The 14,163-nt window shown below is 47.2% G+C and overlaps 1 protein-coding gene across 3 annotated transcripts in view; it reads left to right on the top strand.

The window, feature by feature from the left end:
- The window catches only part of EPHX2 (epoxide hydrolase 2), an 86,171-nt gene that overhangs the window by 29,421 nt on the left and 42,587 nt on the right, over positions 1–14,163 (top strand). For all 3 annotated transcript variants that reach the window (XM_030817011.1, XM_003272906.4, XM_030817012.1), the window contains exons 11-13: positions 510–595; positions 2,063–2,174; positions 13,504–13,575. In XM_030817011.1, the coding sequence (XP_030672871.1) occupies positions 510–595; positions 2,063–2,174; positions 13,504–13,575 (270 nt within the window). The remainder of the gene's footprint in view (positions 1–509; positions 596–2,062; positions 2,175–13,503; positions 13,576–14,163) is intronic.

Genomic DNA, 14,163 nt, shown 5'->3' on the forward strand with positions numbered 1-14,163 from the left:
GTGGCTATAGCTGTTCCATAAAGGGGAGTTGACGTTGTCATTGTCAGTACTGGCAGCAGAAAGAGAGAGATTAAAGATGCTTTGGGCCTTTAATGGTTGTTTAAGGGAGGAGAGCTTCCAAAAAAGTGGGATTGTGGGGGATAGAAGCATAATCATTTGATAAAAGACGCACATGGAACATGAAGAGGTAAGTTATACTTCTTTTAAGATAGAAGGGAGGAAAAAGGAGAAAAGAACGAAAGAAAATTTGATTTGAGAGAGGGTAGAAAGGGAGAAGGAACCCATGGCCTGTGGCCTCGGTCTCCTAAGCAGATGTAAAAGGCCGGCTATTTGGGTTGAGGGTCTGTGGCTGGTGGAGGGAGGAGAGACTTGAAGGGTGGGCATTTGGAGAGCTGCTGTGGGTCAGGGGAGGAGGCCCTGGTGTCGAGGGGCTGGCTGAGGGCTGAACCTCTCAGCACCCCATTCCAGAAGCCTCCCCACATTCGGCTCCCTTCTTTTTCCTTCTCTAGGGCCTCTCTCAAGCAGTGTTCATTGGCCATGACTGGGGAGGCATGCTGGTGTGGTACATGGCTCTCTTCTACCCCGAGAGAGTGAGGTAATTGGGCCTCGGGCAATAAAGATTTGGAGGAGGCTGGACTTGAACTCCTGTGAGAATTGTTCCTCAGATCTTTAAGCCCAGAAAACTTCTCAAAAACAAGTAGGTAATCTGGGAAGGTGATGTCTTCACTCTTTAGTGTCTGGTGACACATTAAAAAGAGGGCCTAGCTCGGCGTGGTGGCTCATGCCTATAATCCCAGCACTTTGGGAGGCTGAGGCGGGTGGATCACCTGAGGTCAGGAGTTTGAGACCAGCCTGGCCAACATGGTGAAACCCCATTTCTACTAAAAATACAAAAATTAGCCGGGCATGGTGGCATGCACCTATAATCCCAGCTACTCCAGAGGCTGAGGCAGGAAAATCGCTTGAACCCAGGAGGTGGAGGTTGCAGTGAGCCAAGATTGTACCATTGCCCTCCAGCCTGGGCGACAAGAGTGAAACTCTGTCTCAAAAAAAAAAAGGGAGGCGGAGCTTGCAGTGAGCCGAGATGGCCCACTGCACTCCAGCCTGAGCAACAGAGTGAGACTCCATCTCAAAATAAATAAATAAATAAATAAATAAATAAATAAATAAATAAATATAAAAATAAAAAAAAAGAGGGCCTAATGAGCTAATATGTTAGGAAGCGGCACCTGTTCCAATTACAGGCAGGGCCCCTCATGTCTAGGCTCCCCACTGCCTTTCTGTTGTTATTTTCCAGCATATCCCATTCCATGGCTGGCCTCTAGCCACGCAGACTCTGTGCTCCATTGAACACAGCCTCAAGCTTTGCCCCCTTCTAGAATTTGCTCAGGGTACCTTGTGTTGTTCCCTTCCCAGGCCTTGTTCCCCTCTCCAACTCTCCCCATTCTGAAAAGCCAAGTTCAAATGCTTCCTTTTCCACCGGGTCCTCCATAACGCCCACTTCAGGAATTCCTTATCTCCTTCCAACTCCCATGCTATTTTGTGCTATTCTGTGGCTCATATCGTAGTCATCTCATAAGGTCATTGTGTGTTTTTCTGTTTTTCCTTATTAAATTGTAACGAGCTGCTTGAGGATAGAAACAATATTTTATTCATTTTACATTTTCTCTCCCCTAGTATATACCATAGAATTATGCTCAATCCAGAGGAGACACAATGAATGAATAAAGGGAGGAAAAAAATGAATGCATATTTTAAAACTAGAGAGAGATTTGTGTCTCCATATTCTATTCAGGGTTGCTATAGTTTGTGTAGTGTGTGTGTGTGTGTGTGTACCTATGTGTCTAAGGCAAGTTGGTGAGATATACTGCAGTTTAGTGGGAAAAAAACCACTGGACTAGGAATCAAAAATCCTGAGTTCTGATCCCATTCTCCCATTATATGACCTTGTGCATAGAATGTTCCCACTCTGAGCTTCAGTTTTGAACTGCAAAGTCCTTTCTGGCTCTTGCAAGACTGTCTTCTTACAGGGGCTATGTCTTGCTGCCTCTTATTTCTGTAGGGCGGTGGCCAGTTTGAACACTCCCTTCATACCGGCAAATCCCAACGTGTCCCCTTTGGAGAGTATCAAAGCCAACCCAGTATTTGATTACCAGCTCTACTTCCAAGAACCAGTAAGTGTGGCACCAAGGGCAACAATGGGAGCATTAGTGTTTGCCTTTCCCCTTCCTGTCTCCTTCTTGTTTGCTTTATCACTGTCCCCTTTAATTTTATGTGGCATTAGTCAGAAACGATTTTACAAATGGGCTCAGGTAAAACCGGCTGCCATGCCCAGCTGGTCCTTCCCAGGCAATGGCACATTTCCGTGTGTGTTTGGGTGGTGAAGGGCCGGGGGATGTTGTACCCTGAGGGGATGGCTTCTCTGGTGTCTCTGCAATTGCAGAGTTTTGGGGCTCAGTGCTCAGGTAGAGCTACCCCTTCTGGTTCTCTGGTTGAAAGGCTGGTGATTATGGCACCGGGGTCTAAGAGTCCTGCAACAGGCCCCACGTGTGCTCTGAAGAATCTGAGAAGTTTCTAGGTATCAATACACGTGCCACGAAGATGCCTTTCAAAGATGCCCCCAGACGTGGCTGATACGTGTATTGGGGCATCCCTGCCACCGTTAACTGGAATTCACTGAGAGCAGCATCAGGAGTCAACGTCACCTGGCCTGGTGCCCGCCTGCAACTGCCTTCTTCTGTGGGAGGCTTCTGCTATGCATCCACTTGGGGGCATTATCCAGAGAGAATAAAAGATGTTTCCTGCACACTCCAGAGAGAGCGGAATGGAAGGAATTAATTAATCAGGAATGTGAGAGCGTCTCCCACGTTCCTCTCCCAGCCTCCACCTCTGCTCCTCTTAGGAGGGACCATTTCCAGCAAGACCACAACCATCCCAGTTTCGATTCAACGAGTAACTCTTCTCCAACAATTATTTTCATTGATGAGACAGCATCTTTGTGAAAGGAGCTTTGCGATTCAGGCAATAACTGGACTCACTCACCAAAAGCTCAGCGGCATTTTAAAGAGACCTCAGCATGTTGCATCCCACATCCTACGGGGAGGCCTGGGCGCTACTGTGCCACAGCCTGGTGTGTGGGAATCCATGAGCTTCCTTTGGCCTGAATGAAAGCACAAGGTCCTTCATTAGTGTGAGATAGTCTCAATGGGGAGACTATGGGTATGGCGTGTGGTGTAGAGGGCATATTATTTTGCTGGGCCTGCCATAACAAAGGCTAGGTAGCTCAACAGACTGGGCAGCTTCAACAACAGAAATTCACAGTCTTACAGTTTTAGAAGCTGGAAGTTCAAGATCAGGGTATTTGTAGAGTTGGTTTCTCTTGAGGCCTCTCTCCTTGGCTTGTGGGTAGTCCTCTTCTCCTTGTGTCCTCATATGGTATTTAGCCCATTAAAAAAAAATTTTTTTTGAGACAGGATCTCGCTCTGTCACTCAGGCTGGAGTGCAGTGGTGTGATCATAGCTCACTGCAGCCTCGACCTCTCCAAGCCCAGATGATCTTCCCATGTCAGCCTCCTGAGTAGCTGAGACTACAGGTGCATGCCCCCACACCTGGCTAACTTTTTGTGTGTGTATTTTTTATTTTCATTTTATTTTATTTGAGACGGAGTCTCCCTCTGTTGCCCAAGCTGGAGTACAGTGGCACAATCTCAGCTCACTGCAACCTCCGCCTCCTAGGTTCAAGCGATTCTCCTGCCTCAGCCTCTCGAGTAGCTGGGACTATGGTGCATGCCACCACACCCGGCTAGTTTTTTTGTTTTTGGTTGTTGTTGGTTGTTGTTGTTGTTTTTGTATTTTCAGTAGAGATGGGGTTTCACCATATTGGCCAGACTGGTCTCGAACTCCTGACCTTGTGATCCACCTGCCTCGGCCTCCCAAAGTGCTGGGATTACAGGCATGAATATATAGAGACAGGGTTTCACCATGTTAACCAGGCTGGTTTCAAACTCCTGGGCTCAGGTGATCCACATGCCTTGGCCTCCCAAAGCTCTAGGATTACAGGTGTGAGCTATTGCACATGGCCTAAAATATTTTTAATTGTGGTAAAATACATGTAATGTAAAATTGACCGTGTTACCTATTTGTAAGTGTGCAGCTCTGTGGCATTAAGCACATGTACATCGTTGTGCAGCCATCACCACATCCACCTCCAGAACTTTTTCATCTTCCCAACTGAAGCCCTTCGCCCATTAAACACTAACTCCTCATCTCCCCTCCTCCCAGTGTCTGGCAGCCACCATTCTACTTTCTGTCTGTATGATTTTGACTCCTCTAGGAACCTCATAAAAGTGGAAGCATGCAGTATTTGTCCTTTTGTGACTAGTTTCTTTCACTTAGCATCATGCCTTCAAGGTTCACCCATGTTGTAGCAGGGGCCAGAACTGCCTTCCTTTTTAAGGCTGAATACTATTCCATGGTGTGTATAGTCCACATTCTCTTAATCCGGTCATCTGTCAATGGGTTACAGCTCCAGCTGTTTTTGAGCTCTTATATGCCACGTGGTTCTAATCTTCACAGCAACACAAAGAATCCTCTCCTATCTTCTCAGCTGAGCAAACAGAGGCTCAGAGGGCTTAACCCCAACTGGCCCAAGACTAGGTACATGATTGGGTCAGGATATCGAGCTAGGCTTGTTTGACTCCAAAGCCCATGCCGCCAGCTGTGCTGGAGGGGAGCTTGGGCTTTGTTCTGTGTGCTATGGGGAGTCAAGCAGAGAGAGGAGGGACAAATCGGGGTAAGCTCAAAATCCTGATCGCAAAAGTGACCTTAGGAGAAAGACGCTTAGTAATTACAGCCCTTGTCAAGGCACAGTTTTTCGTTTCAAAGGTTGTTAACAGTTATTGTGGAAAAATCAGTACCTCTATTCTGTTGTAGCAGCTGGGTTTAAAATCTGCAGTGAGAGTTTTGGGGACGGTTTTGTTCTTAAAAACAAAACGCCTTGGCAGGGAAATGTTAGATATTCAAATTCGTGATCTGGCCACAGAAAGATACCCAGCAACCAGGTTGGGCTGCATCCAGCCACTGGAACCACTCAATAGGCACAGAGCTGGGACCGGGGGAGAAATCACTCACAGGGGTTCCTGCCAGCCTGCCTGGTACCTACTCTCTAAGGAACAAGTAGGCAAAGGTACTTCCCATCTCTGGCCCTCAGTTTCCTCATCTGCAAAAGGTTGGTTTTGGGTGGTTTTCAAACAGGTAATAGCTTCCAACTTAAGCTGATTCCAGGTCAGCAAATAAAGCCAATAACATGGAGAACAGCTCTTGGATGCATAGTGGGTGCTGGGAGTTCCTCCTTCCTGCCACCTCCTAACCCGCTCCCTCCCTGGCCAGGAGGAGGCATTTCTGACATCTCCTCTTTCTCCCTAGGAGCACTGAGATTGTTCCAGACCCATGCAGCCTAAGGAAGACTCCTTCTGTGCTGTGGGTGCACCCGTCTCCCCCACTTATTTTTTTTTATTATTATTATTTGAGACAGAGTCTCACTGTATCGCCCAGGCTGGAGTGCAGTGGCACAATCCCGGCTCACTGCAACCTCCAACTCCCAGGTTCAAGCGATTCTCCTGCCTCAGCCTCCCGAGTAGCTGGGATTACAGGCACCCACCACCATGCCTGGCTAATTTTTGCATTTTTAATAGAGACAGGGTTTCACCATGTTGGCCAGGCTGGTCTCGAACTCCTGACTTCAGGTGATCTGCCCTCCTGGGCTTCCCAAAATGCTGGGTGAGCCACTGCGCCCAGCCCCATCTCTCCCACTTCTGGCTCATCTCTGCTGAGCACTGCAGGGTGAGGCTTAGATTAACTCCAAGTTTAGAGTCAGCTCCAATATAGCTCTTTGAACCCTTAGCCAGCCTGCTGAATCTTGGCCTGGGAATCTGCCAAGTCTGCTGGAAACAAACAAGGCTTGCTTTTCTCGGAGAAGAGGTGACAGCTTTCCATGTGTAGAGTGAGAAAGCATGAAGACTAGGCAGCTCTGACAGCGAAGGCCAGTGGAATCGGCTGGGTCATTTCAGCTGAGCTGTTCCATGTTTTAATTCTGAGGATTCCCAAAGTCCTCACTTGGCCTGGGGGATACTCACACCCCCTTATGCCCCCCTATACCAGAACGTACCTAGGATATCCTGTGAACCCTGCCCTCTCCCACCTCACGACACTGGTCCTCTTTACTTGTCCTTAAACCGTGCATGTGTATTTTTATTTCTTTGAGGAAGACTGGGTGGCAGGCACCTGTGTATGTGTCTGGAAACATAGCAAGCTAGAGGCAGATTTCAGGCAAAAAAAAATGCTCTTTTGGGCTGGGCGTGGTGACTCACGTCTGTAATCTCAGCAGACAGGCGGATCACCTGAGGTCAGGAGTTCGAGACCAGCCTGGCCAACATGATGAAACCTCATCTCTACTAAAAATACAAAAGATAGCTGGGTGTGATGGTGCATGCCTGTAATCCCAGCTGCTCGGGAGGCTGAGGCAGGAGAATCTCTTGAACCTGGGAGATGGAGGTTGCACTACTGCACTCCAGCCTGAGCAAAAAAAAAAAAAAGAAGAAGAAAAAAAAGGCCTTTTGCTTAAGTATTTAACCAGATGAGAAACTAAGGATCAGAGAGAAAATGTAGGAAAAGAAAAATTATAGGCAGGAAGTTTTACCTGGCTGAAAATCATCCACAAATGATTTTCCTTCTCCTCAAAACATTGAGTCTCTCTCTCTCTCTTTCTCTTTCTCTCTCTCTTTTTTTTTCTGCTGTGTTGCCCAGGCTGGTCTCCACGTCCTGGCATCAAGTGATCCTCCCACCTCAGCCTCCCAGACTGCTGGGATTACAGGTGTGAGAGCCGCCATGCCAGCCTAAATGTTGAGTCTTTCTTAATCTCTAGAACACAGTAGCTCCTTCAGGCCATGGGGACAACTGGTGATTAGTTACAGAGTTTATTTTTTAGGTTTTGTTTTTGTTTTGAAATTATGAAGTAATTCATGCTTGCTATTAAAAAAAGTCCTGAGTTGTGTAAAGTAAAAAGCTGAATCCCCCTTTGCTCACCGACAAGCTACTAGTAGCTACTACGAATAGTCTGGTATTTCCCAGACATTTTTTGGAATATTTTAAAACTTTTTGAATATTTTTAAGCAAATATATGTGTGTATGAGCACACACACATATATAATTTCTCATATAAATGGAATCATGCTGCTTTTTCATTTAATACATATTGCACAGATTTTTTTGTCAGCACATATAGATTTATTTCATTCTTTTTAATGGCTGCATGGGGTTTTGTAACAGGTAGACTATGGATTATGTAATCCTCTGTTGAGGGACATTATTTTGATTATTTTTCACAGTCGAATAATATAGTTTAAAAGAAAGTGCCACTGTTTGCTACCTTACGCACCAAGCTATTGTTACTTCAACTTTTTTTTTTTTTTGAGGTGGAGTTTTGCTCTTGTTGCCCAGGCTGTAGTGCAATGGCATGATCTCAGCTCACCACAACCTCCATCTCCCGGGTTCAAGTGATTCTCCTGCCTTAACCTCCCAAGTAGCTGGGATTACAGGCATGCACCGCCACACATGGCTAATTTTGTATTTTTAGTAGAGAAGTGGTTTCTCCATGTTGGTCAGGCTGGTCTTGAACTCCCAACCTCAGTTGATTTGCCCGTCTTGGCCTCCCGAAGTGCTGGGATTACAGGCGTGAGCCATCATGCCCGGCTGTTACTTTAATTTTTATGCCCTTTATGGAGGAAACCCTTGGCAGGGTTATTTTCATTGTCTTAAATTGGCAGTGTTGTGTTAGGTTGTGGTGAAAAGAACCAAATATGGCAGGGTTTGGAGTCCGATGTTCTCATTTATAATCTGCCTGACCTTCAATGAGGCACTTACGGCTCCTGACCTGAGCATCTTGCTCTGTGAAATGGGCTGCCCAGCTCAGTGCTGTTATGGACAGAAAGAGCTGGCACTGTCAGCATGTGGCAGGCGGCCCCCAGTGCCCTGGGTCCCTGTAGAGCCCCCTAAGTCTTTGCTGTCCACCTCTCTCTCATCTGACCAGCCACACCACAGAGTCTCAAAGGCCAACAGTTTGCTCTCTGCCCAGATTTTGGATGCTTCCAGCCACTGGCATTTTTGACCTCAGGGACAACTACCCCACTGTTTCTCCTGGCCTGTCTTGGAGAATACTGGCGCAGACTTCCAGAGGAATTGGAGTCATTTTTGTCAAGGTAGACGGAGCATGCAACAGAGTTGCTGGCCCAGCCCACTGACCAGCGGAGGCTTCACCTCCCCTCCTGGATGGCGTCCTTTGGCGTTAATTGTAAAGGGCGGGAGGGATGAGTGGGGGCTTTGTGGACCTGCAGTTTGGCTTCAACGGCTGCCTCCATTGTCTCACCCACAAAACAATAGCCACAGTTAAGTGCAGCCTCTCAGCAGACCTGTTCTCTACCTTGGAAAGGACACAAGAGAAGATTAAAGAGGAGAGACTCCTGGGATGGTGGAGGGGAGCTCTCCCTGTTAGGAGGGCTGAGCACAGGAGGCAATCCTGTGCCCCCCACCAATGTGGGGGCACCTCCATGGCAAATTAGGTGACTGACAGTGCCGCCCCTACCAGCGCTGAGTGGAAAGTCTAGACAAAACTCCCTCTTCTTTGTGGCGTCCTGCATTTCTGGGGGCTCCTCTGACAGTGCGCTGAATATGCACATGGGAAGTAAATTGAGAGGATGAGGGAAGTCCAGGGCACCTTGGATCCTGGGACCCTCCAGACCCCCACCCTGCGGTTGGCACACCTGCTGCCTGTTGCTCCTGGGGGCGGTGCCTGGCCCCCCTGAGCCCAAGGTAATGAAGATCCTGGCCCCTTTCCCTCCTCACCCTCTCCCCTCAGCCCCCACATCAAGATACTCCCTGGAGACATGCTTTAGTATAAGCTGGGGGCCAGAAATGGGAGGAAAATAACAGAAGATAACATTTGTCCTCTGCTTATGTGCTTAGCTGAGACCTCCTGACTCTTTAATCTACAAAAGGTAAGACCGTATCTTTAAATCCTACAGACCAATGACAAATTTCCTGTCTGCTCTGAATAGGGGCTCCTCCTTTTGTGTTCCCACTCCCAGGGCTGCTGTAACAAAGTACCACAAGCTGGGTGAGTTAGAACCACAGAAGTGAATTCTCGACAGTTCTTGAGGCTAGATGTCCAATATCAGGCTCTCGGCAGGGTTGGTCCCTTCTGGGGACTCCCGAGAGAGAGTCCGTTTCATGCCTGTCTCCCAGCCCCTGGTGGTTGCTGGCAATTCCTGGTGTTCCTCAGCTTGTAGACGCATCACTCCCATCCCTGCCTCCATCCTCATGTGGCATCCTCCCTTCTGTGTCTCTGTATGTCTCAATTTCCCTCTTTCTCTCATAAGGACACAGGTCATTAAATCTAGGGCCCAATCTAAAGCCAAGATGATATCATTTAAAGAGCCCTAATTAGATATTAATTTAAAATTTTAAAAAATCTGCCAGGTGCAGTGGCTCACGCCTATAATTCCAGCACTTTGGGAGACCAAGGTGGGAGGATCACTTGGCCAGGAGTTTGAGACCAGCCTGGGCAACATAGCCAGACCCCATCTCTACAAAAAATGTTTTAAAAGTTAGCCAGGCATGGTGGTGCGCACATGTAATCCCAGCTCCTCAGAAGACTGAAGCGAGAGGATCACTTGAGTCCAGGAGTTTGAGGTTGTAGTAAGCCCATGATTGCACTACTGCGCTCCAGCCTGGGCAACAGAGCAAGACCCTGTCTCTAAACAAATAATAATAATAATAATGGAGATAATGATATTAATATTTATTGGCATGCCTCTTGCGTGTCAGGCACTGTAAGAAATGGGCATTATCTCATTTAATCCTTACAAAATCTCCATTTTACAGATAAGGAAACTGAGGCTGTAGGGAAAGAAGTTCCCCAGCTAGTAACTATCTGTACTTGGGCTTGAAGCTGTGTTTATTGGATTCTAAAGTCCATCCTTTAACTTCTATGTACAGGAACACAAAAGGAGGAGCCCCTATCCAGGGTAGACAGGAAATTTGTCATTGGTCTGTAGGATTTAAAGATACAGTCTTATCTTTTGTAGGTGAAAGAGAGTCGGAAGGTCTCAGCTAAGTGCATAAGCAGAGGACAAATGTTATCTTCTCTCCTTTCTGGCTCCCAGCTTCATCCTATTCTTTCTGTTGCTCTGCTGCACTTTTATGTGAGTGAACAGATTTATTTACCTTTTTTCTCTCTGATTTTTTTTAAGAGACAGGGTCTCACTCTGTTGCCCAGGTTGAAGTGCAGTGGCACAATCATAGCTCACTGCATTCTTGACTTCCTGGGCTCAATCAGTCTTCCTGCTTTACTCTCCCTAGTAGCTGGGACCATAGGCACGCACCACCATGCCCAGCTGATTTTTAAAATATTTTTTGTAGAGACACGGTCTCTATTGTTGTTCAGGCTGGTCTTGAACTCCTGGCCTCAAGCAGTCCTCCTGCCTGGACCTCGCAAAGTGCTGGGATAACAGGCTTGTGCCACCACACCCAGACTCTCTTTGATTTTCTTTACTGACTTTTTGACATCGTTTGCCCTTTTAAGGGTCATTTGAGGCAAAGCCCTGTCCAGGCTTCCATGGGTTCTTTCAAACACTGAAATGCACCCCTGAGCTCATGAACAGCAGCTGTTTCTGGGATGAGGACTGCTCTCAGTAAATAAGAATGATGACCGACAGCCACACACACAGAGCTGACCAGGGCTTCCATCCATCACTTAAATGTGCTTCTTCCCATGGCTATTTCTCGCCGTGGGCATTCATCATCATGTTGTAGAAGGCCGCCACTGGCACCATTATAATTGAATCTTACAAAACGGAGGGAACTGTCATTAACAGGCAGACATGGCTTTCATCAGAAAATCTCCAGCTCTAGATCCAGCACCGCCGGATGATCAATGTCTCCATTTCTTCTGTGCTGCCGCTGCACAGATCCAGAGCTCTCGTGAGGAGTGATGAGCAGAACAAAAAAGAGAAATGTCTCACCGGGCATGGTGGCTCATGCCTGTAATCCCAGCACTTTGGGAGGCCGAGGCAGGTGGATCACTTCAGGTCAGAAGTTCGAGACTAGCCCAACCAACATGATGAAACCTTGTCTCTATTAAAAATACAAAAAATTAGCTGGTCGTGATAGTGGGCCCCTGTAATCCCAGCTACCTGGGAGGCTGAGGCAAGAGAATCTCTTGAACCCATCTTGGCAGTGAGCCGAGATTGCGCCACTGCACCCCAGCCTGGGCAACAGAGCAAGACTCCATCTAAAAAAAATAAAAATAAAAATGTAACCTCTCAACGTGTGCAAGCACTGAGGACTGCAGGTCGCTGGAACGAAAGCTTTGTGGATGTGGCTTTAGGATCTTCCTCTCCTCTGACTCTATCTCAAAGGCAGCCACAGATGCTGCTGAGAACAGGATGAGTCCCCACCACTAAGGGGATCCCAGGAGAGCACACTCAAGGCTCTGCAGGATCCAAGAAAAGCAGAGTTACCCCTTGGTGGTGGGAAAGGTGGAACCTCACAGAGAAGGCAGTGTTCTGGTCCAGTGTTGAAGGCCAAACTGATAGAAGTCCATGCTCTTGGCGAAGGTCACAATGTGTTAAACCAGGGAGGCCAGCAAGTAGGAAGCCCGCTCAGAAAACACCTGCAGAACAGTTCAGCTGATGTTTGGGTGCATGCAGGTGGGTGGTTAGAGGGAAGGAGAGGAGAGTCAGTTGGCATCGCCACACTTAACTCAATTCCCTGCGGTAGCACTAGTCCCTCAGCAGCAGCTGTGTTGCAGAAATATTTTATTTTATTTTATTTTATTTTATTTATTTTGAGATGGAGTTTTACTCTTTTTGCCCAGGCTAGAGTGCAATTGTGAGACCTTGGCTTACTGTGACCTCTGCCTCCCGGGTCCAAGTGATTCTCCTGCCTCAGCCTCTGAGTAGCTGGGATTACAGGCATGCACCACCGTGCCCGGCTAATTTTGTATTTTTGGTAGAGATGTGGTTTTACCATATTGGCCAGGCCAGTCTCGAACTCCTGACCTCAGGTGATCTGCCTGCCTCAGCCTCCCAAAGCGCTGGGATTACAGCGTGAACCACTGCGCCTGGCCAAGATTTTTATTATTTCTGAGTGGTTGCCCCTAGTGGATCTCTGCCTCCAGTACAGCTGTTTTCTCCTAAACTACGTCTGGAACAGCTTTCAGGTCCACCGTCTTTCAAATTCTGGAAATGACAGCTTGAATTAAAATTGTCCTCTTATGCTCCAAAAAGCCATGAATCAGGCTACCCCCACTAGGAGAGTAGGATCCATGGATAGGTCTCTTGTCACCTTCCAGCCATGCCCCTGTTCTTGGTGTCTGCTTTGCTGAAGTGCTCCTGGAGGGGGTTGGGGTAGGAAGGAGAGGGGAAGCGGGAGAGGAAGACTCCACACCCTGAGTCTCCAGTAGGAATCTCCTCCCCAGCCCTCAGCACACGACATTCAGTGACCTGGACACTTCACTTTAGTCCTCATCCAAGCCCCTCCCCCATCCTCTGGTCCACCAGGAAGGTTCTGGAGCCTATTTTGTACATTGGCATCTGTTGGTCCAGTTTGCCAGAGAAGGAGCTCAGTGTCTGTGGAGCTGATGAAGCAAGTTCAGGCCAGAGAATTCCCACCATACACAAGCCAGAGACCTGGCAACAGCCAGAGAACTGTGTGTCGACTAGCTAATTAAACGCCATACTGCTCTCAAGAAATGGAAGGACCTGGTCATTTGTCACCAGGAAGGCTATGTGTCCCAGCTCTTTAACAGTGGAAACCTTGCTGCCCTGTCTGTGGAGTACAATCCATTGGCAATCTAATGGTCTGTAACAATTAAGACCCAAATCAAAGGAGTTGGTTTTGAAGTTTCTACAGCAAAAAAAAAAAAAAAAAAAAAAATTGTTTAAGTTTCTTTGTAAAGATGGGGTCTCGCTATGTTGCCCAGGCTGGTCTTAAACTCCTGGCCTCAATATAGCGAAATTTAGATGCCTGAATGGAAGAGCATTTGGCATATAGTTTTTGACTTTTCTGCTTGGTTTCTCAGAATCCTTGGAGCCCCTCTCCTTAGCACCAGTCAGCCTCCAACCCATTCCTTTACCAGCCCCCTCCCAGTTCCTTTCAAGAGATTATTATAAGTAGTACCTTCTCATTATAGGAATATTGAAAAACACAAAGGAAGTGGCATCTATAAACCTGTAGTTCCTGTGGGGAACTACAGTTAGCATCCTGTATTTTATGCTAACCTTTTTTAAAAACATGTTTTATGATGAAAATTCAAATGGATGCTATTCTGATGAAACTTGGGCTGGATGGGGCACAGGTAGGGGGCTTCTTGCTTTCAGTCAGATGAAGGAGGGGTACAGTTTCCACGATTTCTAGGGGGTCCTTCATTTTGCTTTCTTGATTGTTTTAGGGAGTGGCTGAGGCTGAACTGGAACAGAACCTGAGTCGGACTTTCAAAAGCCTCTTCAGAGCAAGCGATGAGGTGAGGGGTGGGGATGGGGGCAGAAGAACAGGAGGGGGCAGTTGTGGAGGAAGTAGGGTACCTAGTGTGTGGCAGGGACCAGGAGTAGCAATCTGGCCTCCTTTTCGTTCGTTTCTGTAGTCAGGGTAATTGAGGTCCCCACTCTACTGGTCCGTCCTTAATGGGAAAATTTACATCCTCACTGACACACAAGGTCAGAGAACGATTATAATAATGATGGTTGGGAAATTATGCTATTACCATTACCATTTTAACATGCATAATTGGCTTACCCAAGTCCAAAATTAATTGATGTCCCCAACCCTCTTCTTGAAGCAGAGGAGTTTAGAAACCTTTAACTCTGTAACCTGCACCCTCCTGTCTTATGTGACCTGCACCCTCCTGTCTTATGTGTTAGGAGTCATCATCACTATTGTTGTTTTATATACAGTCAGTGCCTGCTCAAACTGTCCCATATTTTCCACTTTCTTTACTGATCACTTCTTGCATCTCACTCATTTGCACTGAGTTCAGTTTCTTCTTGAAGCATCCCCTTTAGTAGTTCTCTCAATAAGAGTCTGTTGGTGGTAAATTCAGATTTTGGTGCCT

The sequence above is a fragment of the Nomascus leucogenys genome, chromosome 8 (genome assembly GCF_006542625.1).
Source record: "Nomascus leucogenys isolate Asia chromosome 8, Asia_NLE_v1, whole genome shotgun sequence".
Lineage (NCBI taxonomy): Eukaryota > Metazoa > Chordata > Mammalia > Primates > Hylobatidae > Nomascus > Nomascus leucogenys.